This window comes from Scyliorhinus canicula, chromosome 3 (assembly GCF_902713615.1).
Source record: "Scyliorhinus canicula chromosome 3, sScyCan1.1, whole genome shotgun sequence".
Classification (NCBI taxonomy): domain Eukaryota; kingdom Metazoa; phylum Chordata; class Chondrichthyes; order Carcharhiniformes; family Scyliorhinidae; genus Scyliorhinus; species Scyliorhinus canicula.
This window is the reverse complement of record NC_052148.1, coordinates 208,852,149-208,879,997: the sequence shown is the minus strand read 5'-3', so window position 1 is coordinate 208,879,997 and position 27,849 is coordinate 208,852,149. Positions and strand designations below refer to the sequence as shown.

Below are 27,849 nucleotides of genomic sequence, written 5' to 3'. Positions count from 1 at the left end.
TTTTTTTTCCCCTTTTTTAAAATCTAGTTTCAGTGCTATGGGTGGGATTCTCCCATTGTCCACGACGTCGGAAATGTTGTCGCGTTTCACGACGGTGTGAACGGGCCGCTGGGAGTACCAATTCTGGCCCCTGCAGGGGGCCAGCACTGTGCTGGAGCGGTTCACTGCTCCAATCCCGGCGCGAATTGTGCACTGTGGGCTCCACGCATGCATGGTGAGGCTGGCGCCAACACGTGCATGGGTGGTGGCCTCCCTCAACGTGCCAGCCCCGACGCAACATGGTGCGGGAGTTCAGGGGCCGGCGCGTACGAAAATAGGCCCAGGGAGCGGGAGGTCGGCCTGCCAATCAGTGGGCCCCGATTGCAGGCCAGGCCCCATCGGAGCCCCCCCCCCCCACCCTGTGCGCAGAGTTCCCGCCGGCTGCGACCAGGTGTGGATGGCGCCGGCGGGACTCTGCCTTTTAGAGCGTCTGCTCGGCCCATTCCGGGCCGGAGAATCGGCAGCCTGGCTGTGTACAGCGGCCTGCGACCGGTGCCGCACCAATGGCGCCGATTTTCTGCTCCATGGAGAATCACGTACCGGCGTCGGGGTGGCGTGGCCCGGTTGCGGGGATTCTCTGGTCCGCCCCATGATGTATTGAAATTGTACACGGGTGAATTTATGCTTGTATGGAATATTATGTAGAGTTTTGGGCACTTCTATCATTGAACATTGGAAGAGATTGTGTAAATTTGCCAGGGAGGAGTGATCATAGATGGATAGGAATAAAAGGGTACAAATTTACTAAAATATTTTTCAAAAAGGACATTTAAAATCTAGTTAGTTTGTATGTGAGGTTCTGTCACACTGTTTTTGAAGAGAATCCATATGCTCTTTTAAAAGGAATTGGACAGTTTCATGAACAGTATGCTAAGCAAGTTGCTTGTACAAGTACAAGCATCGACTTAGGATAAATAACCTGTTTTCGTGCTATTCTGTGTATCACTTGGTTTCGGAATAACATTGTAAGTATAGTTTTTGCATTCATTGTCAAAGAGTCCATGGATACAGGGGAGGTCAAACTGGATTAGAGACGAGCTGGCATTGTTCATGTTCTCAAATGTTGATATTGGCAAAATATTGAATTTACACACTGGAACATTTGGAAGTAATCTAGGAACTGGCAGCCAGCATGGTTTCAATCTGAGGAACCTTACTTTCTCCAAAAGGCCAAGGAATATCCCTCGTGCCATCCCTGATGGTGGGAATTATCTGTCAAATGATTGAAAGTGGTCCCCTGAATTGATATTTTACCAGTTGCTGCTTTTTATACCTTTTGTTTTGGCCTCCCATAACTTGCGATTGTTTAAAGGAATTAATTTAGGTGTTTGGCGAGTTTAAGATTTTATGCCTCTAAATGAGGCCAGTTTAAACTGGGATTGGAGAGATGTAAGTATTGCTGTAGTAATTTAGAGGTAGTTTGGACTGGGGAGCCTTAATTTTACATCTAAACTACTTTAATATAATAATTGAGTGGTATTTCTAAAATTGAAACCTAATCAGTTGCACAGGGCAAGTGACGTGTTGTACTTGTGAGCTCTGAATGCCAGTGTCGTCCATGGCAACTACTTCTGCAGTAAGTGTCTACAGCTCTATGAACTTCAGCTCTGAGTTGATGACTTGAAGACTGACTATGGACATTGCAATGCATTAGGGTGGGAAGAAAGTTATCCAGATACCTGTACAGGAAGCCGTTAACCCTTTGGGCTAGGTGCTTCGATTTGGTCTATGGTCAGGGACAGGAGGTAGTGATTGCAAGTGAGGCAGATATGGAGTCCCAGATTGTAGTCTGCAGTTTGTCGAACAGGTTTTGAGATTCATGCTACGTATGTGGGCGAGAGCAGGGATTGCAGGGTGGATGAGTGGACTGACCACAGCACTATGGTGCAGAAGAGTAAACAAAATGTACCTGTTGGCAACCCAGGGACACGGTATTTTAAAAAGTTATCCTCAATCCTGCGGGATTGCCCTGAGAAATAACTTATTGTAGGGGATATACCAGTTAGGGAGATAGTTACTGTTATCTGCAGCTGAGAGGGTAAGCCCCAAAGGCTGTGTTGCCTACCTGGTGCCAAGGTCAAGGATATCTTTGGTCTGAAGACAAATGTGCAGTGGGAGTAGAAGGATCCAGTTGTCTTTGTGCACATGGGTCCAATGAGAGAGAACAGCTAGGGGCTAAATTTTAAAAGCAGATCCTCCGAGGTAATAATCTCTGGATTGCTACCTGAGCCATGAGAAAAATGACATCAGTTGAATAGATAGCTTAAAAGGTGTGGGAGAAATGGGTTTCAATTTATAATATCTGTACTCTTGGGGGGGGTTGGGGTGGGTGAAGGGAGATTTAGCAATCCAAAGATAAAAGTGGAGGCACGAGATCAAGGTATACTGATTGGGACAGTGTTTAATGGTAATACTGTAGTCTTATCAGAGAGCAAGGCCCATGCATGGAAGAGTAATAAAATTGAACCCCCTTTATCTGAATGCACAGAACATCCACAATAAGATCATTGCACTATATGGCATAGATCTAAATGCCCTTAAAGAAACGTGGTTACAAGGTGGCCACGGTTGATTAATATTCTGGGGTGCACCACATTTTGAAGACGGGCAGAATGGGAAAAGGAGGTTAGCCTGGGTGATAAAGGTTGATGGTGAGAAAGGCTTAGAAAATCATGAAGTAGTATCCGTTTGGATGGAGATTATGAATAGCAAGAGTAACAAAACACTGGTAGGTGTTTATAGCTTCCCTAACATTTGTTAGTGGAGCTTGCAACCATACGCAATGTAATAATTGTGGGGGACTTAAATCTAAATCTAGACTGGACCAATCATATTGGCAAAGGTGGTCTGGCAGAGGAGTTTGCAGAATGTTTTTTGTGACCGTTTCCTGGAGCAATCTATTATGGACTGTTTTTTAGATCTAGGATTGTACAATGAGGCAGAGTCCATAGTAATGCCATAAGAAAAGATCCACTGGAAGATACACAAGAATGAGGAGTAGGTAATTTGGGCCTCCAGCTTGCTCCATCATTCTATAAGATCACTGCTCATCTGGGGTGTGATTCTATGGCTTTGCTGCACCCAACTTGGGTGTCGGGACAAGGTTGTAGAATCTCGCGCAACGCCTCTTGCGCAATTCGCGACACTTTGCCTCACAGGATTCAACGGAATCTCAAGACTTCATGATCTGGATCTCACTCTCTCGCTGGGCAAGATCCAGATGTGCAAATTTAAGCCATTAGGTTCATAAAGTACGCGCTAGCCGGATTCTCCTGGGACATAATGACCGCGCCTGGGAGATGTTTGGTATAGGTCCACTTTGTAGGCCAGTTATAGTGGTACCTTGGCCAAGGGGGGGGGGGGGGGGGCTCTCAGGCCATTGGAGACCCCAGGTGGTTGGACATTGGGCAGTGTCGCACCTTGGCTCTGGCGCTAGCAGGATGCCTCTGGGCCCCGAGGACCCTGGAAGAGGCAAGTTGGATGGTCGGGAAATCCAGAGGCTGCAGTTTGCGTTGCTGAGGGGGTTCGAAAGATCGAGGATGCCTTTACAAGTGGCGCCCCAATCCACGAGTCATCTTCCTGCACTGATGGGCTGTGTTCGCCAGTGCAAGAAATGACTGCAGCGTCAATGGGGCATTCTTTGCCAAGCCCAAACAAACGGCAAAGTGCATTTGAAAGCAGGCAGTGCTAAGAAACGCTCCGCTAAACGTGCCTGACACTGGACATAGAAATGTTTTGGTGAATCTCGCCCATGATTTTTGGCCTCCACTCAGTTTCTGTAACACACCAAGGGAGTCCCTTATCAATCCAGAATCTTTTTTTAAAATATAAATTTAGAGTACCCAATTATTATTATTTTTCCCTATTGCGTGGCCAATCCACCTAACCTGCACACCTTTTGGGTTGTGGAGGTGAAACGCAGACACTGAGCGAATGTGCAAACTCCACACAGTGACCCGGGGCCAGGATCAAACCTGGGTCTTCAGTGCTGTAGGCAACAGTGCTAACCACTGTGCCGTCCTATCAATCCAGAATCTATCTAACTTTGGGACCTTGTACATTCAATGGCCCAGCCTCCACTGTTCTTTCAGGAAGAGAATTCAACAGAGAAGAAAATGACCCTCTTTGAGACGATTTCTTTTCCTCCTCAGTCTTAAATGAGCGATCTTTCAGTTTTTAAACGTACACTCAGCATCTACCCTGTCCACTCCCCTCGGGTATGTTTCAATATGATTACCCCTCAACTCCAATGGTTACAAACTCCCAATGGCTACAGGCTCAATCTTCCTTTCTTCTAATTTAGGGTACCCAATTATATTTTTCCAGTTAAGCGTGGCCAATCTACCTAACCTGCACATCTTGGTTGTGGGGGTAAACCCACGCAGACAGTGACCCGGGGCTGGGGTCGAACCCGGGTCCTCAGTGCTGTAGGCAGCAGTGCTAACCATTGCGCCACCATGCCACCCTAAAGTGATCATAATACAATTAATTTCACATTAACCTTGAAAACACTCCAATCACAAACCAGAACCTTAAATTTAATCAAAACCGATTGCACTGGTATGAAGTAAGAACTGACTTATTGGTTCGGCAAATAGACTGAAAGGTATGGCAATAAATAAACAGAGGAAAGAAAATATTCAACAAAAATGCATCCCATTGAAAAATAAAAGCTACGAGAATGATCCATTCTTGCCTTACTAAGGAGATTTAAGTATAGTGAGGCTTATGTTGCAAAGACTAATAGTAAGTCTGACGATTGGGAGTGTTTTAGAAATCAGCAAAGGGCCACCTAAATATATATTCTGGGGAAGAATAGAATATGAGCGTATACTATCTACGGATATAGCAGAGAGTAGCTAAAATAAATATTGGTCCCTTGGAAGCAAAGATTAGAGATATTATCATGGGCACAGAGACATTGAACAAATATTTTGTCTTTCCAGTGGTCAACCTAGGGGCTAATGAGAGTGAGCAAATTAAGGTAATATCAGAAAGTTTTACAGGAGAAAAATCCACCAAATCCCCAGATGGCCTACATCTGAGGATTCTGAAAGAAGAGAGCTGCAGAGATGGTGGATGCACTGGCTAGGATTTTACAAAATTTCCTAGACTGGGAATACTCTCAGGTGATTCTGTGAAGATTAGGTGGATTGGCCATGCTAAATCGCCTCAAAAGATTTGGTAGGGTTACAAGGTTTCAACGAGAGGGTGGGGGAGTGGGCCTATGGAGGGTGTGCTTTCAGTGGTTCGGTGAAGACTCTATGGGCCAAATGTCATCCTCCTGCACTGTAGGGGTTTTCTGATTGAGGGTTAGCAAATGCCACATCGCTATTCAAGAAAGGCAAAGAGAAATCATGGAAATATTGGCTAGTTCACCTGACATCAGTCGTTGGAATCTGTTAGTAAGGAAATCTTAATACACTTCTAATCGTGTTATGATTTTTCGAAGTCTAAAGAGTTTCCCCCATATTTTATCCATGCTGATCTATTACCTCTTGCACCTTACATAGCAATTTTTAAAAATATAAATTTAGAGTACCCAATTCTTTTTTTTTTCCCCCCAATTAAGGGGCAATTTAGCATGGCCAATCCACCTACCCTGTACATCTTTGGGTTATGGGGGTGAGACCCACGCAAACACTGGAGACTGTGCAAACTCCATGAACAGTGACCCAGGACCGGGATCGAACCTGTGACCTCGGTGCCATGAGGCAGTAGTGCTAACCACTGCATCACCATGCTGCTGCAGAAAGTAATCTTTTATGCAGCACCTTTATTAAATACGTTTTGGAAGTCCAAATATGTTACTGTTTTCTCCTTTTTGCATCCTTGTTGTCAAATCCTCCAAGAACTAAATTTTTCAAACATAATTTCCTTTTACAAAACCATATTGACACTGCCTTATTGTATTATGATCCAAAATGTTCTGCTGTTCCTTTTTATAATAGATTGAAGTATAGTGTTCAATTCTGGCCACCACACTACCAGAAGGATGTGGAGGCTTTAGAGAGGGTGCAGAAGATATTTACCAAGATGTTGCCTGGTATGAAGGGCATTAGCTATGAGGAGAGGTTGAACAAACTCTGTTTGTTCTCACTGGAACGACAGAGTTTGACGGGCGACCATATAGAGGTGTACAAAATTATAAGGGGCATAGACAGAGTGGATAATCAGATACTTTTTCCCAGGGTAGAGTGGTCAATTACTAGGGGGCATAGGTTTAAGATGCGAGGGGCAAGGTTTAGAGGAGATGTACGAGGCAGGTTTTTTTTTTACACAGAGGGTAGTGGGTGCCTGGAACTCTATGCCGGAGGAGGTGATGGAAGCAGGGACGATAGTGATGTTTAAGGGCATCTTAACAAATACATAAATGGGATACGGACCTCTACACTAAGTATAGAAGATTTTAGTTTAAACGGGCAGCATGGTCGTGCAGGCTTGGAGGGCTGAAGGGCCTGTTTCTGTGCTGTACTTTTCTTTGTTCTCTTTGTTCTAGATTCTAAAGTTTTCCCTATGACTGACATTCGGCTAACTAGTTTCCTGCAACTTCCTATTGGGGTGTGACATTTGTTTCCTCAAAGGGGTGCCAGGCTTCATAATGTTCAGGCCCTGAATCCTGCTGAACTCTATCGTTTCTAAAGAATGGTATTGACATTGATTAGCTTTATTATGTAAGTTTGTGCCTCATACAAGCTACTAAATTTGCCAAGTTACTTTGGGCGTGAATGCCATAGATTTGCAATCTTAGCTCAGCCATTGTTCTACTTAGATAACATTTCCAAGCTTATGGACCACACTTGCCAAACATCATTATTGTTATCCATGTAACCAATTGCTATCTATAAATGCCTTCCAATTGCATTTCCTTAATGAACGTTTCAGTTGTCTCTTCAGTGTACGGTGTTAGAAATGTCTTTTTTGAAAGAAATTGAACCAAAACTGACTTTGCTGTGCAATGTTCACAATTGTGTTCTCCTGTTCTATTCTGTCGCTAGTATGAATTTGGCTCCACCTGGTGGTTTTAGAGTAAAAGCAGGACTGGCTGAATACACAATGGGCTGGATTTTCCATTATTGGGACTGCCGCCACGCCAGCGTCAAAACGGTAGAGTTTTACGCCAGAAAAACTTGGATCAAAGGGACACTAATTCCTAGCCCTGCAGGGGGCTAGCGGTTAGCAGGGACCCGGAGTAGACCTCGCAGCTTTTGCTGCAGATACTTCCAGGTCGGAGGCCACCTATGCACACTGCGGCGGCCTCCAGCGGTCACGCCGTGTTCCATAGCAGACTCTGACTGCGGAGCTAGACCCACAAAAGAGACCCCCACTTCCCCCGGCCTCAGCGGGCTGCCCCTACCAGGGCGGCCACGGACGGAGTCCGCAGCTGCCACGCTAGTTTCCCAACCAGCAGGACTGAGAGTGGTCCACGCTGTCGGGACTTCGGTGGTTGGGGGCGGCGAATGGCTGAGCCGGCCTCTGGCAATGGTCCCAGGTAGGTCCCAGGCGCAGAATCGTTGAACCGGTCCTGATTTCTTGCTGGAACATGGATTCGCCAGCCGCGATTTCGGCATGAGGGTGAAGAGGAGAATCCAGCCCGAGATTTGTAGCACAAAAGGAGGTGTTTTTCTTTTTGATTAATTTTGTCTCTGCTAATACTAACTCTTTAAATGAGCACTAATCTCATTTCCCTTATCTCTCCCTCTATCTTTTTTCCATTTTTAATTCTCAAACCGAGCCTTTTTCATTTTAAATTTCAATAGTTGCCAATATTCCATGTCTTAATAACTCTGTTAGCAGAAGTTCCCGCTCTGAGTCCTGGTTATTCATCAACCTGTAGAAAACCATTTTTAATAGAATATTGAATATTTTTGATCTCTTTTTGAAGTCTTAATCTACTTTTCTCAGCAAAATATAGTTTCTATTTTTCATTCCCTTTAAGTATAAACAGCCAAACCTTCTTTCGATGGCTCTAATATCATTCCAGTATTGTCGTTTTTAAAAGGATGGGGTTGCACACCCTGAAGGTACAAACAAACTAGCTTTATTGGAAAGGTTTTCCTCTACAGGCTGCTGGACTAGACTTACTGTTAGCCTGCCCAAACTGTTGACAACCTCATCAATACGTCACGTGATCGGACTCTTAAATTGGACCTTGTTCCAACCAGGGACCAACATGAATACACAACATTTTCCTCTCCCTTTACATCAGAGACAACTGCAATGAAACACAATGTCACATTTACAATATGAACAAGTAATAAACACAGCAATCAATAATTAGACATTTCGGAGGGTGTCAATTCCTGTGTGGTTGTCAACAAACCTCTGGCATCTGCTTTTCCGTGTTGACTGGAACCTCTGGTGTTTTTGGTTGAGTTTGGACATCAGTAGTTGTCTCAACTCGACATGGAATTTGGAGGTCAACACGGTGCTGAAATGTCATCAACTGATGTACTGTCTTCCACAGTTGTTTCAGGTATTCAGGTTCTCCAGTATGTACAGGTCTTGGCACAGTTTGCTGCAGACTCTGTTGACTCTCTCGGCAATCTTGGTTCCAACTGCTAAAAGTTGGTCCGCATGTCTTCACAAAACATCGTCCAGAGTTTGAACAGTGTAGGAGACTTGTCCTGGCTGTGTTAATACAATGGCAGGTATCCATTTCTCACTGGTGGTATAATTCCTTGCCAATACTTGACCTTTGTGGAAAAACATGGCCGTGTTCTCGTGTCATACCACTTGATTTTGTTGTTTATGCAACAATTTCTCTTGGCGACTTCAGCAAATCAAATGCTGTAGATATGTGCCATGAGTAATACCGGAGAACTTTCTATTCTTTCCGAGGGCATGGTCTTCATGATGGCGACTTCAGGCTATTTAGTGCAAGTCGACGACAATGAAAAACATTCATACTTTGAATGGTCCAGCATGATGTATATGAACTCTTTGCTAAGGCCCTTTGGCCATTCTCATGGGTGTAATGGCACTAGTGGCAGCAGGTTCTGAACTTTTGCACAAGCCAAACACATACCCACCTTATCCTTATAGTTCACTATCGAGCCCTGGCTACCTCCTTCATCCTTGCTATCCCACAATGGCATTCATAATGTTAGTTTAGGACATGTTTCCTTCACAATGGTGGAATGAAGGGGGCAGCACGGTGGCACAGTGGTTAGTACTGCTGCCTCACTGCACCGAGGTCACAAGTTTGATCCCAGCTGTGGGTCACTGTCTGTGTGGAGTTTGCACATTCTCCCCATGTTTGCATGGGTTTCGCCCCCCACAACCCAAAAATGCACAGGCTAGGTGGATTGGTCACACTAAATTGCCCCTTTAATTGGAAAAAATGAATTGGGTACTCTAAATTAAAAAACAATGGTGGAATGATGACACTCCTTCCCCAGAGGAGGCAGCCAACCTGAACAGTTAGTTTTGAGTCTTTGAGTAATACTAGGCTTCAACTCCGGGTTTGCTCCCGTGGTCTTGCGACAAAGCACTGTCCATAACCCCTCGACATTTCCTAACACTCCTGTAACCGTAGGACAAGTTATTAACTTCGAAATTAGAAAATGTTACCACTCAAACTATTCTATGACAACTATGGTAAAGGAGAGTCCATCCACATTGCCATGGAAATCTGATTTATATCGTTATACATATATGCAACGCCCATCTCTGCATCTGGCTTACTGCCAGTGGTTGATCCGTTAGTAAAGCAAATTCCCTTCCATGTAGGTTAAGGTAAAAACGTTAGATTCCAAAAATGATGTCTAGAGCATCCTTTTCTACCTTTTCCGTCTATCTGTGCATAGTTCATTTCTGCTTTGTTCAAGAATCTTGAAGCAAATGCTATTGGTCTCTCTTCGCCTTTGGACATTGTGAGAAACCACTGTTCCTACTCCATATGATGCGTCGCAAGCCAGTTGCAAGGGTAACTTTGGATCTAAGTGTGTCAGGACTTCTGACTTTAGTAATGCCTATTTATCTTGTACGAAGGCCTCCCACACTGATCCACCCATTCCATGTTTTGACACAATTAGTCATCTAAAGGCTTGAGAGTAGTTGCTAGATTAGGGACAAACCTTCCATATTAGTTCAATAATGCCCAAAATGATGGATGTTGATTTTAATTTTTGAGGTGCAGATGTCTCCGTTAAGGCTTTTACTTTTGAAGGTAATTTGTGCAGTCCCCTTGCTTCTGTGATGTGCCCCAGGTATTCAGTAGAACATTTGAAGAATCCACGTTTATTCTTCCGTACTCCACAAGAGTCCCATTTTGGATCCATATAGAACAACCCCACTATCTAACAGCACTCTGCCTTTTTTGGTCTCTGTTGGGAACATCCTGCTAAGGCCGCACCGTACTCATTTCCTACACTGAGTAGCTCAGCATGTCGGTGCAGGAAGATGACTCTTAGATTGGGGCACAATTTTTTAATTTTTCTTTCTTTCTCTCTTTTCTCTTTCTTTCTCCCCTACCCACTGCTCCAACGTACCTCTTGGGGAGTCCTCTGGCACCCCCGGGGTCTAACCCTAGCACCAGAAACCTGGCACCATGGTCCTGCTGCTAGCAGCACCACTGGCAGTGCCCACGTGACAGTGCCTGGGGCCAGGACACCTTGCTTCATAAATGTGCCACAAAGGTTTTGGCATGAGTTCATTTTTTTTAAACAAAGGAGCTGAGCCTTTACTTTCTGAGTTTTGCAAGGGGTGTTTCAAAACTACCGTTACTTGCTTGCTCAGTAGAGGGAGCACTATTCCAGACCTAGTTTCTTTTTGATGCTGTTTTCGCAATCCCTTTGTTTAAATTTTGGTTCCTTCAATGGTTGCAGCTATTATTCGGCACCCCTCTGTTGCCAAATTTGGTGCAGCAATGTCTTTGTTTGTATTTCCCTATTTGAGTGGCTGCAGCGTGGATCAATTATTTTTCTTATTCTTCTCCCCCCCCCCCCCCTCCCTGGATTTCTGTAATTTCTTGGATGTTAGGTGTGGATCAACCACCTCGTCACCAGTTTCTTTGTAGCATAATCCCTACAGTGCAGAAGAAGGCCATTCAGTACACCAAGTCTGCACCAACAGTCTGAAAGAGCACTCTACCTCATTTAACCAATGGACACTTGAGGGCAATTTAGCATAGCCAATCCACCTAACGGCACATCATTGGACTGTGGGAGGAAACCAGAGCATCCGGAATAAACCCACGCAGACACTGGGAGAGTGCAAACTGCTCACACAAGTCGTCCAAGGCCAGAATCGAACCTGGGTCCCTGGTGCTGTGAGGCAGCAGTGTTAACCACTGTGCCACCCAGGTTGCTAGACTCGGCTGACTGACTGTTAGCCCAGCCAAACTGCCAATGATGTCATCAATATGTCACGTGATCAAGCTCTTAAAGTGACCTTGTTCCAGCTGGGAACAAACCTGAAATGAAAATCGCTTATTGTCACAAGTAGGCTTCAATGAAGTTACTGTGAAAAGCCCCTAGTCGCCACAATCAGCGCCTGTTCGGGGAGGCTGGTACGGGAACTGAACCGTGCTGCTGGCCTGCCTTGTTCTGCTTTCAAAGCCAGCGATTTAGCCCTGTGCGTACACAAGTCGTATGGTTCCTGAGTTGTGACCTAAATTATCATCTACTTGTGCATTTAATTCCTTGTGTCTAAAACCTAAAGCCTTACCTCTAGTACTTTTATTCAATGCTTTCTCACCTTTGTGAAACATAACATACCCTCATCCCCTGAATTTTAATTTGATTGGCCCTAACCATGAGGCTTGCCTCCCTCCCCGCGTTTTGGACATCATGGCCTGGGAAATAATGGACAGAGACTCCTTGAGCTTTGCCGCTACAAAGTTGTTGGTTTTTTTGGCAACTAACCATCTCCATTCAGAATAAACCTTGCCACAAGGTCTCCTGAAGACATCCAAGTTCAGGGTATTTGTACCAGCTGGATCTGATTTCCAGATGTGACTGAGTAGCACTCGCAATGTGCAGTTCCACAGTGCTGACTGATGCAAGTTTCCTGCTGGTGTGCACCTTGATTGGAAGTAAACCTTTTTTCATCCAAAGCAAAAATGTCATCCTCATCGTCACATCAACCATCGATGCACTTTCTTTCAGTTTTTTTTTTCTTGGTCCACCTGTTTTTCTGAATCCCACATGTCTGTCCCTCTTCATTACCAGACGATAAGATGCTGTGCCTCTAGTTTGCATTGAGCTTCACGGGAACATTGCAGCAGGCCAAGGGCAGACATGTGGGCATGGGAGCAGGGTCTTGTGTTAAAATGGCAATCAATGGGAAGGTCAGGGTCGTGAATGCGCACAGACCGAAGATGCTCAGCAAAGCGATCACCCAGTCTACATTTGGTCTCTCCGAGCTGGTTTAGCTCACAAGGCTAAATCGCTGGCTTATAAAGCAGACCAAGCAGGCCAGCAGCACGGTTCGATTCCTGTACCAGCCTCCCCGGACAGGCGCCGGAATGTGGCGACTAGGGGCTTTTCACAGTAACTTCATTGAAGCCTACTCGTGACAATAAGCGATTTTCATTTCATATAGAGACCACATTGGGAGCAGCAAATGCAATAGACCAAATTGACAGAGGTGCAAGTGAAACACTGCTTAACCTGGAATTAGTATTTTGGGCCTGCGATGTTAAGCATGGAAGAGGTAAAGGGGCAGGTATTACACCTTCTGCGATTGCATCGGAAGGTACCATGGGTGAAGGGAGAGGAGTTGGGTATGGTGGAGGAATGTACTAGACAACAAACTAATTGAATCCCATTTGGTTCTACTGTTTATGCTTCCACTATTTCTAGCTATGATCAATAGATGGGATTAAAGGCTAAATTCCTGCTTTTTATCTTTTCATAGAATTTACAGTGCAGAAGGAGGCCATTCGGCCCATCGGGTCTGCACCAGCCCTTAGAAAGAGCACCCCACTTAAGGCCACAGCTCCATCCTATCCCAGTAACCTCACCCAACCTTTTTTGGACACTTAAGGGCAATTTAACATGGCCAATCCAGCTAACCTGCACATCTTTAGATTGTGGGAGGAAACCCATGCAGACTCCGCACAGATCGTGACCCAAGCCAGGAATCGAACCTGGGACCCTGTAGCTGTGAAGCAACTGTGCTAACTACTGTGCACTCTCCCTCCTCCACTTGCTATTTTTCTGATTGATATCTAACTCGCCACTTTCTGGTCTTTGTGCTGCATCTTTTAACTATTAGACCTGTTGGCTTTTTTTTCTAATCCTGTAATGTAAAGTCAAAGTATATGTAACATTTTTTTATTCCTCCTTTTCTAGAACCATCAACATTTAGGCTTTGCTGTTTGTTTAATCTTGCAATTTTATATATTTTTAGTGCTCTTACATTTTCATTGCACAAAATTATCTCTACACATGTACCTGCTCTGTTTTGAGATAAACTGTGGAGTTCTCTTTGAAGTCATTCAGTCTGGGCTTTTAAAATGTTAGAAATTTGGATCTGCCACAGATGCCTCTGGGGCATTTTGCACTTCTTACGATATGATCCACATTTTCCAGGGCAGCATGGTGGCCTAGTGGTTAGCACAGCTGCCTCACGGCGCTGAGGTCCCAGGTTCGATCCCGGCTTTGGGTCACTGTCCGTGTGGAGTTTTCACATTCTCCCCGTGTTTGCGTGGGTTTCGCCCCCACAACCCAAAAAATGTGCAGAGTAGGTGGATTGGCCATGCTAAATTGCCCCTTAATTGGAAAAATAATTGGGTACTCTAAATTTATTTTTTAAAAATGATACACCTTTTCCTCAAGCAACTTGTGTGATAGTGTATTAAGGGGGAAAAAATCCCTTTTAGGAACATGATCTTTGTCATTTTTTCATCTTAATTCATCTAATCTTCAGATTTGCATCTCTTCCTTCTCTTTGTGCTCGTGGACCCTGCTGTGTTTTTCTAGCCTCCGTTTCAAACCTGATTTACCCATCACCGCTTCACATTCTCACTTTTTTTTTGTTTTCTCTGACCATTGTTTTCTCTGACCATTCTTTTCTCGTGTCATTTCTTTTTCCATTTCCTGCCCCCTTTATTCAATTTTTAAGTAATCATATACATTTCCGTTCTGATGAGTTAAAAGAATAATACATTTAGCTGTTAACAAATGTGCCAGTTCCAAAAGGATTTGCTGCTTCAAATCTATGCTGTTTTATTTCTGATGTGGATTGACCATTTGTATTGTTTTTTTCCATATAATTTAGGTTCCATGTTAATCTTCTGATTTGTGCAGTCAGATTTTTCACAGCTATTAGGACTGTATATTAGTTTAGGGACCTTTTGAGGGAGATGCGACATTATGGCTGGCTGACTGCTGCATGAAGAAAGGGCATTGTAATGTGGTACTAAAGAGCTATTTATTTTCTTGGCATGCCTCGATGTGGGGTTGAAGAGGAAGTAGTGAGGGAGTACAAACACCTTTTTTGTTATTTCTTCCAACGCTCGGGATGGAGATTTATTTTAACTTGGTTTAAATGTCTTCTGGGTACAGCTTTGAAATTCAGTAAATTTTACTAAAATGCAGTTTCATCTACTTTTGATAGGCTGATATGTTTAGAGAAAAATATATATTTTCAAGATCCTATGAAAGAATTATCGACCCATCTTCTTGCTTTTTAAGGAAATGCGATTCTCCTGCTGGCACTTTCTTTACGGATGCAGGATGAGCAGGAAACTCTGGTGATGTATCTCATTCTTGGAGTCCTGACAACAGAGCTTTTCTTTTCTTCAATATGTCTCATCATTTACACAGGTGAGGGGGAAAGAAAAGAAAGCAGCATTCCCTACTGTGTGCTTGAAGTGGAGCTACAATAGGTATTACAATAGATTGAATGCATCTGTGTTTACACTTTAGCAGTTCCCACCACCCTGAACTTCATTCTTTTTTTTTAATTTAAAAAAGCAGGAGAGCTACACATGTAACAAAATAATATTAACCACCTGAAATCAGTTTTTAAAGGGTGGTTCAATTTTGCAAAACATTGCGCAGAAAAAGATCTTTCCTTTCCTGCCCCCACCAACGGCTTTAAATTGAAGAGATAATTTAGCCTTAACAATTATTACCACGTGAAAAGCACGTGGGATCACTGGAAACTCATTGAATACTCAAAATAAGCAATTGGCCAGAGAATTTTTCATCTGTAGTATTCCAAATTTGAGTTGTGCATTTCAAAACTGAGCAAGGTGGTCAGAGTATCAAATAAAAATTGTGGGCCTGTAGAGAACTGACTTAACAGTATAAGTATTCGAAACTGGCTGAGAGCAACCTAGGAACTGTATATATTTTAAATTTCAAAGTATATTTATGGCAGGAAATTGAATTAATGAATAATCACCTTTTTTTTTTGCTTAATGTTTGAATCATATGTTTCAATCTGGACTTTGTAGTTGATATAATGTTACTGTATAATTTTACCTTGTCCTTATCCTCCATTGTCTGGTGATGACTTTTGCTGGAGCATCATTTTTCATGTTCTCCTCTGGTACCTAGCCCAAGTAACCTTTCTTCATGCTGTCTCGATGGGTGCCAAAATGCAATGCAATAGTAGAGGTTTCAAAGAGAACTATTTCCCATCCTCTGCCATCCATTTACTCCCATATGTGAATGTCAGACCAGGAACAGCAGCTCCTCCTCCATTCTTTCCCTAGCCGGTAGTTACTCGTAATGCTGGACCAGATATGATTTTAACTGCCCATACTGGAATTCAAGTCCCAGTCTGTACCTTATCACACAGGATGGTTGTTTTACCCACTAGCCATAAGGATGCTCCATAAACTGTTTAATTGCAACTTTTTGGGTATGTCACAGTAGTCTGCATTTTTCACACATTACTCTGAAATCTGAAAGAAAAGGAGAAACAATTATTTTATGGTCCTCTACATCCTGCAGCTAAACATTTTCAACATTGTCGAATTAGAATGGCTTTCATCTGCAGGTGTATTTACCTTCATTAGCTTTCTGCAATTTTGTCACTTTTATTTTCCTCCAATATAAACCTGAAGTCTATTATTCAGTCTTGTGAATCTTATTTCACAATAAGCTGTTTATTTCCTACCCCACCTTTTCAGGAGTTTATTCTAAAGCAATTTAATAGTAGTTAACTTGGTGCTCAATTTTAGACTTTCAGTCATAAGTGGTTAATCCCCTCTCATGCTATATTAGTATTTGGTTCTAAATGAGCAGTAGCTTGTCTACAAATTAGTAACAATAAGCAGGGCCTAATGAGTTTTTAAAGCATTTTCGTGGATTTAATTTTTTCGTACTGATGTCACACTTTTGGGAAGCACAATATAATACAACAGAGAAACGTTAATTAATTTTTTGGCTTATAGTGTGAGAAAGAGGTCTCAAATTTAATTTATCTCATCTTTATTGTAATGTAAATAATCCGCAAGATGCCAACTGATTTAATCACTTGACAGTAAAATTCCTGAGATGACCTTCCCACTGCTCTTCTGCCAACACTGACCTGTCTGCATTTTTATGGGGAATGGGCAAAACCTTAGGCCAGGTGCCCCCCCCCCCCCCCCCCCCCCCCCCCCCCCCCCGTCCGTCCGTCCGATTTAGGCCCTTAAGTGGGCATAGCCTGGTGGGAGGAGTATTTTGCTTTTATATTACATTAAACCACTGGAATTCAATTGTTGGTCCAAGACAGTTCCTTCAATCTGCCTAGCATTTTTTTCAATTATGATATTTTTAGAGAGTTACTTCAGGCTACTCGTCTGCTGTACATATAGATTGAATGATGATGCGCCCAAAATAAAAGTTGTAGCTTTTATATTAAATTCTACATCTATATAAAATTATGGAATGAAAACCAGTAAGAAAACATTGGGGCTTGTCTTCCCAACTAACTGTTAGAACCACATAATTAAAATCACTAATCCACAAGCATCAAATTATGCTAGGATTCTATAGCTGTATGGTGGTTACTTGTAACTGAAGTCTGATGTCTTAGAAGTCTGAACAGACCACCAAGGAATAATCATGGTGGTCTCAATTACTTTACAATTTGCTCTTTTGAAGCTTATGGTTCACTGCAAGGATCTCTTTTTATAATGCGGTTTTGTTTATTGACCGTATAATTGTCCTCTGCAGCAGGTGGTCTCCAGTTGCACAGTACTATTTTAACAGGGAAGTTACCCTCCATGTTGCTCAACGTAGGAAAAGCAACTTGCTGGCAGTACAATTTGGCTAGTCCTTCTCAGCAAACATTATTCTGCAATTGTAAAATGAAATGACAGTAATTCAAGTAGGCCCAAGTGTGTATAAAATCACTTCAAACATATTCTGTTTATGGGTGTCCAGAGGATTTTTTTTTTTAAAGTCTAACTTTGCAAATTTTCTCAGCTCTGTTAAATTAACTTGTTTATTTCATATTTCTGCGGCTCACAGATTCCTGTTCAGGCAAGTTTCGAGGGGGATTGTGAGAAATGAGGTGGCTTCGAAGAGGAAGTGCTTGGGAAGCTTCTGGGAAGGGGACATCGTAGTTGGCTGACTGGAGGCGACTGGGTGGGTCTACCCATTGGGTGTGGTTCGGCATCATCCTGGGTGGAATTTGGGCTGTGGAAGTCAAGAGGGGGGGATGGCTGAGAGCAGGAGATTGGTTTTGGGGGGTGAGGAGGAGATTGTGTTTTTTTGTGGGGGGGTGGAGAAGAGAGAAAGAGAGCCACCACTGATCCCCCTGGTGATGTGGAATGTCTGTGGGTTGGGAGGCCTGGTAAAACGGGCAAGAGATTTGCACATTAAAGAATCTGAGGGCTGATGTGGTGCTGTTACAGGAGACCCATTTGCTAGTCAAGGACCAGATGAGGCTTCGTAAAGATTGGGCAAGTCAGGTGTTCCACTCTGGATTTGATAGTAGGGCCCAGGGGTTGGAAGTCTTGATCAATAAAAGAATCCGATTGCAAATGGAGACAGTGTTGCAGACCAGGCGGGGAGGTATGTTATGGTTTAGAAGGTGTTGGAGGGTAAATCGAATGGCGTTGGCAAGAAGTTTTTATGTCCCAAATTGAGGTGATGTAGATTTTATGAAGGATGTGATGGGGGGGGGGGGGGGGGGGGGGGGGGGGGTGGCAGGAGAGGGAGTGTGATAGCAAGAATATTGGCGCCATTTATGAAACAGATTTTGGAGTGTGGGGGGAGCAGATCCATGGCGATTGTGCCACCGGGGGGGGGGGGGTAGTTCTCCTTTTTATCGTCGCTGCAACTTGCGGATTTGAAAATAATTTGGGTGGGGTGGGGGGATCATTGCTATCAGTGGTAAGGAAAGCTGAGTACTGGCGATTTCCGACCATACTCTGCACCTGGTAAATGTGATTTTGGGGAAGGGGCCAGTCCAATGACCGGCGTGGAGTTTGGATGTGAGGCTGCTATTGGATCTTGTGTAAGGATGGTCAAGGTGATAGATAAGTAAGTAGGGTTTAACAATGGGGAGGTTTAAGGCAGCACGGTGGCCTAGTGGTTAGCACAGCTGCCTCACGGCACTGAGATCCCAGGTTCGATCTCGGCTCTGGGTCACTGTCCGTGTGGAGTTTGCACATTCTCCCCGTGTGTGCGTGGTTTTCACCCCCACAACCCAAAAATGTGCAGAGTAGGTAGATTGGCCACACTATAAAATGCTCCTTAATTGGAAAAAATATTTGGGTAATCTTAAAAAAAAAAAAAAAAAAAATTTTTTTTAAACAATGGGGAGGTTTTGCCCTTGGTGGTATGGGCGGCTCTGAAGGCAGTAGTGAGGGGGGAGTCATTGCATACAAGGCATAGGTGGATAAGGAAGCAAGGCAGAAACATTAGTGGTTGGTGAATGGAATATTGGAGGTGAATGGGAAATATTTGGAGGGCCCTACTTTTGGCCAGCAGGAAGTTATTGCAGACGGAGTTTGATTTGGGATTCTCTGGATCAGGCGGTGCGGCAGTTGAGATGAGTGAAGGGGGCAGTTAGAGTGGGGCGAAGGCCAGCTGTCTGCTGGTGCACAAGTTGTTGAGGTGGCTTCCTGGGAAATTATCCAGGTGTGAGAGTGTGGGGAGCTGGTGTTGGCACCAGAGAAGGTGAGCGGGGTGTTTGAAGTGTTTTATATAATTAGTGTAGTAAGGAACAGCTTGAGGATTATTTGGACATGATGGAGTTTCTGGAGCGGTTGGAGTGTCCCAGGGTGGAGGAGGATGTGAAGCATTGGAGGAGCAGTTGTGGGTGGAGGAAGTTAGGAAGGGAGTATTCAATGGAATTTGAAAAAGGTTTGCCGACCGATTGGTGCCGTTAATGATTAGGTGTTTTTGAAGATTCGGTGGCCGGGCGGTTGCTCCAGAAGACTCGAGTGAGGCGTCCATTTCACCTTCGTTGAGAAAGGACAAGGACCCCATGGAGTGTGGGTCGTACCGGCCAATCTCATTGTTAAATGTAAATGCAAAGATGTTGGCAAAGGTGCTGGCGCTCAGGTTGGAGGGGTGTCTCCTGCAGGTGGTTGGGGAGGATCAAACGGGATTTGTGAAGTGTAGGCAGTTTTCTTCCAATGTGTGGTGCCTACTGCATGTGGTCCCCCCCCCCCCCCCCCCCTCGGCCCAGGGAGGCGGTGGAAGAGGAGAGAAGGAGAGGTGATGGTGTTGTTCGATGTGGAGAAGGCTTGTGTGTATGGAATCCATCACCATCCACTGCGGAGGTGGGGGGGGGGGGGTGTTTGGTGTTGTTGGTTTGGTGTGTATTATTGTATTTTAAAATATCTTGCAATTTCATTTTTGTGGGGTCGGGAATTATTGCTGTATGATTGAAGTGTTATTAGTGTCAATGTCCCAAAGGCTGGGCATTTTTTTTGCCACGTTCCTGCTACCTGGAGTACAATTCTGAGGGCTACACTATTGGAAGAATACTTGGGAAATTTAAGAAAAAATGTAAATTCTTCCTATATGAAGAAACAAAAGTGAAAACAGTCTAGAAAAATCTGTGTTTTGTTCGAGCAGAGGAGATGGAGTGGTCTGACTGAGGAATTAGAAACTGAGATAGAAATAGACTCTCTTGGAGGTTAAGAATCTGGAATAAGGAAGAATAGACAAATTAAATGGAAGAAAATAAAAGCAGGGTTATTTTTTTTTTAAACGTTTTGGTAGGTTGTGGAATGAACCACCACAGTTGGTTGACGTGGAGACCACCGCTCGAATTGTACCTTGACTGACCCAGCTCAGACTGGGCTGGTTGGGGCAGATGCCTGAACTACACCACAAGTAATGCAGTGATAAAAAAGAACATTGAAACCTGTCTGGCATATGAGATTAAGTTTGCTTGAGCAAGATGACCATAAACCTGGACTGGTTTGGTCAATGCACATTCTGTTATGATTCTACATGTGGATGTCTTGAGTGCAACATTCACCCTTATGTATTTTTCCACACTGTCCTAAATACACTTAACAAACTCTCTCATATCTCTCATAACTGTCCGTGTGGAGTTTGCACATTTTCCTCGTGTTTGTGTGGGTCTCACCCCCAAAACCCAAAGTTGTGCAACGTTAGGCGGCTTGGCCGTGCTAAATTGCTCCTTAATTGGAGAAAAAAAGAATTGGGTACTCTAAATTTTTTTTAAAACTCTCTCATTAAGTGACCAGATGAGTGAGGTGCAAGAGGTTTTCTCTACCAAAGTAGCTAGCATAGCTGGTGTCTAAATTAGATTAAATGGGTCGTACTTTGTAGCAGAAGTTGTCTAACTCTTCCTCCTTTTGCCTGTGCCTAAATTATCAGCCAAGCTCAACAAAACACCTAAAAGTATAATTATTTGGGTCAGATTTTATTTGCCCTATTAAAATACTGGTTCTCTTCATACTTTGGTTGAGTGCATCCATGATAATTCATTGCTCATGGAGTTGGTTTTGTTTGTGGGTTTGAATGAAGTATCTTGAAGTATTGCATTTACGTTCGCTGCAGGATGGATGTCCAAATTCACTGTGCTGGAATTTCTGGACAATGTGGGGATTAGCTTTTCGAAGAATAACCACCATTACTACTAATCTATCACAAATAAGTATATGATTTACTGGCAGCACAGTGGGTTAGCCCTGCTGCGACACGGCGCTGAGGTCCCAGGTTCGATCCCGGCTCTGGGTCACTGTTCGTGTGGAGTTTGCACGTTCTCCCTGTGTTTGTGTGGGTTTCGCCCCCACAACCCAAAGATGTGCAGGGTAGGTGGATTGAACACGCTAAATTGCCCCTTAATTGGAAACAAATGAATTGGATACACTTTTTTTTTAAATGTTAAGTATATGATTTATTGTGGTTCAAACTTTTCCAGTGGCAGCCATCCTTGATCAGGAGCAACTGAATCCAATTGTGCATGGATTAGTCAAGTTCCGTTCCTCCAATCGATGGACACTGGAGATGAGTCAAGTAAAACCCATCCATGTTTCAAAAAAGGTGGTGAAATGGATAGGAGGCAAAGAATAAAGCTGGCCCAGTTTCAGTGAACACTGATCCTTCTAGTGGCTTTTTTTTTTAAAAAGTGTGGCATAAGTTATTTGTCATAGGTGGCTGCAATATCAAGTCATTTTGATGAGTTATGGTAGTTCCATCATTCATGAAATCATTTAGTTCTCTTTATCTTCGAGGTCTTTTGAATCTGACTGTGTTGGTCTGACGCATCAGTTCTGTTCCGCCTCTAACTTGCCTATTTACTTCACAGCAAAGATTATAAAGTTCAATCGGATGAAACCATGTCCTGACATCCAAGAGGAAGAGATAAGGCATAGATATCCCAATCTCACTAATGTTCTGTCTGAAACTGGATTCAGGTGAATGACTCATCATTTTTACCATCTTGTAATTTTTAGTTGCCATATGATAAAGGTAGCTTTTCTTCTGGCTGTCCAATTACTATCTTGAGTATTATGGTGGCTGCTCCAACTCGCCTTCCACCTGTTGAATCTGTTTTGTTGAATTTTGTTGTGATTTTTTTTGTCACAGGTAGTGACACCATCCTACATTTTCTAGTAGTCTCTTGTGTGAAACTCTCCCTATGCAGCAGGGAATTTGTTTTTAATTTAAAACATTTGTTATTTTACAATATAATTCCACTCTTAATGTCATCCACAAGGCAGGAGTGCATTTGTTGCATAGTAGACTTTGCACCTCATCATTGTTCAGAGCACTTCGTGCTCAGACTCCTGTGTAGTATCTTGGAATGTTTTGCTTTGTGCCATTGTTATGTGGCATGGTAGCACAGTGGTTAGCACTGTTGCTTCACAGCTCCATGGTCCAAGGTTCAACTCCCAGCTTGGGTCATGCTGTGTGGAGTCTGCACATTCTCCCCATGTCTGCGAGGGTTTCCTCAAAGTGCTCCGGTTTCCACCCACAGTCCAAAAATGTGCATATTCGGTGGATTAGCCATACTAAATTGCCCTTGGCGTCTAAAAAGGTTAGGTGGGGTTACTGGGTTAAGGGAATGGGGGGGGGGGGGGGGGGGGGGGGGAGGAAGAAGAGAGATATGGGCTTGAGTAGAGTGCTCTTTCCAAGGGCCGGTGCAGACTCAATGGGCCTGATGACAGGTCTATAGTCTTTTTTTTATAAAAACAAGTGAATGTAGTTTTAGGAAAGAATTTCCATTGGAAATCTCTTTGTGATGGGAACTTTGGCAAGTGCAATTCTGTAGTGACACTTCCCCTTTTTTTTTTGCCAGCTTCTTTGCTTGGCTGGGATATACTTTGGATAGATCACAATCTCAACATCTCATTCGTCTGAATTGATTCTGGAGTTGGAGTTGTATATGCATTCCATCATATGCATTAGCAGAATCCATACAGTTGCAGACTGAGGCCATTTGGCCCATCGAGTGTGTACTGACCCTTCAAAAGAGCAGCCTACTTGGGCCCATGCCACCGCCCTATCCCTGTAACCCTACCTAACAGTCAAGTGGCACAATGGCTGGCACTGCTGCCTCACAGCGCCAGGGACCCGGGTTCAATTCCAGCCAGGGGTTACGATCTGTGTGGAGTTCGTCTTTCTCTCCCCATGTCTGCGTGGGTTTCCTCCCACAGTCCAAAAAGTTGTGCAGGTTAGGTGATTGGCATGCTGAATTGCCCCTTAATGTCCAAAAGATTAAGTGGGGTTACTGGATTAAGGGGGTAGGGTCGGGGCATGCGCTTGGGTAGGGTGCTCTTTCCAAGGGTCAGTGCAAACTTGATGGGCTGAATGGGCTCCTTCTGCACTGTAGAGATTCTATGGATATTTAAGAGGTAATTTAACATGGCCAACCACCTAACCTGCACATCTTTGGACTGTGGAGGAAGCTGGAGCACGGGGAGAATGTGTAAACGCCACACAGCCAGTCACCCAAGGTCAGAATCATACTCTGGTCCCTCTCGCTGTGAGGCTGCAGTGCTAACGACGATTAGCTGAGGCCAATTTTAGTGCCACTATCACTTCCATCAGTGTTTCATCAGCTACTTCCTCACTAAATGAAAAGGAGTCTTCCTGGTCCTGTGGCTCCATCGTCGTTTCGATAAGGAAGCCTTGTGTGCAGTGGGTAGCTTCCTGCGTCTAAATCAGAAACTTCAGAGTTCCAGCATGGGATTCTATTGCTTAGGAAGGCACATTCATAACCCGGACAAACAGTTGAGTATCAATCTGCAATCCTCCGACAAGCATGTTGTAAGCAGCAAGAAAGATTCCTGGTGAGCCATGTGATGGAAAAGCATTGGAACCGCTACCATTGTCATCCATGCACATTTTGCCACATCAGCTTTCAGTTCCTGATGAATTGTAACACGCCACTCCCATTAAATAAACTTTTTTTAAAAATATAAATTGAGTACCCAATAATTTTTTTCAGTTACTGGGCAATCCACCTACCCTGCACATCTATCGAGTTGTGGGCGTGAGACCCACACAGACACTGGGAGAATGCAAACTCCACACAGACGGGGGCCAGGACTGAACCCCGGCCCTTGTCACTGGGGAGGCAGCAGTGCTAACCACTGTGCCACCGTGCTGCCTTCATTCGGTAATCTAACTTTAACTGAAGAGAAATGTAACCCTTTATTCCTGGAACTTCTGAACAATTCTATTTTTCAGTTTAAAGTTAGTTTTGTTTGCATTGATGAAATGTTCTGTGTTGAGTTATAACGTTAATGGTAGAACTGACTCCTGTGTGACACAGTTGTGGGCTCAAACCCCATTCTTGAGTTTTGAATGCATAGTCAGACTGACTCTTCATGGGAGTACAGGAGGAAGTGCTGTTCTATTAGAGGTGCTATATTTCAGATGAGATATTCAGCTGAGGCTGTCTGCCCTTAAATGAATATAAAAGATCCCATGTCACTATTTCAAAGAAGAACAAGAATAATTCTTTTGATGTACTGGCCAATATTTAGCCATCCAGATGGCACAGTGGTTAGCACTGCTGCCTCACAAGGCCAGGGACAAAGTTTGACTCTGACATTTGGTTACTGTGTGCCGTTTGTGCGTTCTCCCAATGGTGTCCCACAGTCCAAAAATGTGCAGGTTAGGTGGGGTTAAATTGTCCCTTTTGTGTGCAACAGTTAGGTGGGGTTATGGGATATGGCTGGTCCGTGGGCCTAGGTAGGGTACACTTTCAGAGGTTTGGTGCAGACTCGATGGCCAAATGGCCTCCTTCTGCACTGTAGGGGTTTTATGAAAACACGTTGTGGTGATTATCTCGTTGTTCACAGAACCTTGTGCACAAATGCTGGGTGCAATCTACCGGCCTTGCCGTGCCCCCGTTGGGTAAACCGGGGCATGGCCTACAGATGCTGGGAGATCCCTTTTCCAGGATCTACCTGGCTCGCCACTCCTCGATCTAACGGGATCTCAGGAGACATCATGATCTGAATCATGCCCATTGTGGGTGGGATCAGTATTGGTCAAAACTGTGTATTAAGGCAGCCAGTCTTGCTCTAATGTGCATCGACCTGATCTACCGAGGCCCTCAAGAGACTTGGGCAGGAGCCATTCAGTACCGGTCCCCACAAATGAGACTCCCAGAGGATCGGAGGCCTCCAGGTTATTCCATTCGGACAGAGTGGCACTGCTGGCAGGGGTACTGGCAGCACAAAGGTGCCAGGCTGACATTTTTCCCGAGCTGGGACTCTGGCCCAGGGATGCCCTGCCCATGTGAGATGGAGTGCGGGTTGGGGGGCCTACGTCCAGATCTTCTCGTGCACTGTGGAGTTCTGACGAGCTGAGCTCCTCCGTGCACAGTGGAACTCCGGTGAACTGAGCTCCTCCGTACAGGAAAGGGGACTAAGTACATCCTCGGCATGGCATTCCCTGCTGAGACCCCGAATTGCAACAAAGTCCCATTAGGTAGCGTGATCTTTCTTGGCACTGTGAATACCAGGAAACAGCTGGCTAAAAGTGCTCGACACGGGACTGTTGCAATGCGGTTAGATCATGCCCACAATGTTCTGCGCTACATGAATTGTGGCTATCCTTCAAAAATATTTGATTGGCTGTAAAATGCTTTGAGATGGTAAAATGCTTTAAGATGTTCTGTCATGAAATGGATGGATGGATTTGTTTATTGTCACGTGTACCGAGGTACAGTGAAAAGTATTTTTCTGCAAGCAGCTCAACAGATCATTCAGTACATTGGAAGAAAGGGAATTGAACAGAATTCAAGAAAGTACATGAGAATACATAATAGGGCTACACAATATATATAATGTAACTACATAAGCATTGGCATCGGATGAAGCAGACAGGTGTAGTATTAATGAGGACAGTCCATAAAAGGGTCGTTTAGGAGTCTGGTGACAGTGGGGAAGAAGCTGTTTTTGAGTCTGTTCGTCCGTGTTCTCAGACTTCTGAATCTCCTGCCCGATGGAAGAAGTTGGAAAAGTGAGTAAGCCGGGTGGGAGGGATCCTTGATTATGCTGCCTGCTTTCCCCCGGCAGCGGGAGGTGTAGATGGAATCGATGGATGGGAGGCAGGTTCGTGTGATGGACTGGGCGGTATTCACGACTCTCTGAAGTTCCTTGCGGTCCTGGGCCGAGCAGTTGCCATACCAGGCTGTGATGCAGCCCGAGAGGATGCTCTCTATAGTGCATCTGTAAAAGTTGGTAAGGGTTAATGTGGACATGCCAAATTTCCTTAGTTTCCTGAGGAAGTAAAGGCGCTGTTGTGCTTTCTTGGTGATAGCGTCGACATGAGTGGACCAAGATAGATTTTTGGTGATGTGCACCCCTAGGAATTTGAAGCTGCTCACCATCTCTACCTCAGCTCCGTTGATGCTGACAGGGGTGTGTACAGTACTATGCTTCCTGAAGTCGATGACCAGCTCTTTAGTTTTGCTGGCATTAAGGGAGAGATTGCACCATTTTAGTGCAAGTATGTTTGCATCTCACAAACTTGTAACGCTGTGTTTATTTTTCCCCCCCCCAAAGGGATGGATCAAACTTGGAAAACCTTGTAGAAAAGCAAGCGGACCTCATTGATTATTTAAAAATGCACAATGTGAATTTAAGTAAAAGACTGCTGACTTTAATCTCTCAGCAAGCCAGAGACTGAGGTTCTGAAAGAAGAGATGCTCAAGATCTTGACAAACCAAAGAATAAAGAACTACACTTCCTGTGCTGTAGATGAATATTGACAGAACTGGTAAAAACCATTCGAAAGAAACATGACTTTGTTTAAAATAATAGATGGTTGCAGACTACCTTGAGAATCAAACTTTTGTATTGCCTGTGAAAATACTTAGAGAATATTTGCTACAAACACTAACTTGTTTTGCCCCTCACGGTTCAAATCAATCATGTAGCAAAATTACTTTGGATGACCTGTGCCAAAAGACTTTCAATTGTGAATTGTAATCTAGGGCAATTGTATCTGCTGTGTTTCTTGCTTTTGTAAACTTGATATTCACTTCTTTGGCATTAATGATGTAAGTATTCAGAATGACAATTGTTTTAAGCTATGAAGATGTGTAAAATATACTTTTTTACGTTGCTTTTTGGTACTATGCCAAATATCCCAGGTTTAAAAAATACCTACATGCTAGTCATTTGTATAGGTCCACTTTTCTGGACAGCCGTGTGTACAATTGGGTACCCTTGAATTCTATGACTTGAAATGCTGCATTGAAAATGTAAGTTAATAGTAATTATACAATAAAATTTTCATAATCACCAAGTTTTTTGATTTTTAAGTCACTGCTCTCTCGATGCGTTAACAATTTGTTCATTCAGCCTCTGTGGCACTTTTTTAACTTTAAATATTCTGTATACATCCATATTGAAATAGCCTGATTCTGCAATGTCCAAGATTTCCTCTTTGAATCTTATAGGAAACTTGTTTGAAGAGTAACATTTGGAAGTTAAGACGGAGAACTAGAACCTGAGGTACTGAAAGATGAGCTAAGAAAGGCAACAGTGTAAAGGTAGAAGGACAAGATCCAATATCAATGGAAAGATTAAAAGCAGGAGATGAAACAATAATGGGTGCAATTAGAGAGATTATCAATGAGATGGACAAGCAAATGGACTATATCTGAAATGGTCACAATGTCCAAGATAACAGACAGATGGGACTGTCCAAAACATTGCATGCTAAGTCTCGTCAGTCACACATTTTAAAGTACTATGTGACATCCTCAGGCAGAATCGTCCTCTGAATAGAAAACGGTACACTGACTATGCTTGTGCTCAGAAATACTTATGATTTGGCTTCTGTGTGTGCGTGTGCGTGCGTGTCTTTGGGGTCGCGACCCATGTAGACACGGGGTGAATGTGCAAACTCCACAAAGACGACTCGGGCCGGGATCGAACCCGGGTCCAAAGAATTAGTTCAGAAA

The 27,849-nt window shown here is 43.9% G+C and overlaps 1 protein-coding gene across 3 annotated transcripts in view; it reads left to right on the top strand.

Annotated features, from left to right (window-relative positions):
- Positions 1-27,188, top strand: part of tmem192 (transmembrane protein 192) — a 37,918-nt gene extending 10,730 nt beyond the window's left edge. For 2 of the 3 annotated variants that reach the window (XM_038792107.1, XM_038792109.1), the window contains exons 4-6: positions 14,682-14,813; positions 21,727-21,835; positions 26,444-27,188. In XM_038792107.1, the coding sequence (XP_038648035.1) occupies positions 14,682-14,813; positions 21,727-21,835; positions 26,444-26,567 (365 nt within the window). In that variant the 3' untranslated portion in view covers positions 26,568-27,188. The remainder of the gene's footprint in view (positions 1-14,681; positions 14,814-21,726; positions 21,836-26,443) is intronic. The other variant, XM_038792108.1, reaches the window with a different exon arrangement.
- The last annotated feature ends 661 nt before the right edge of the window (positions 27,189-27,849 follow it).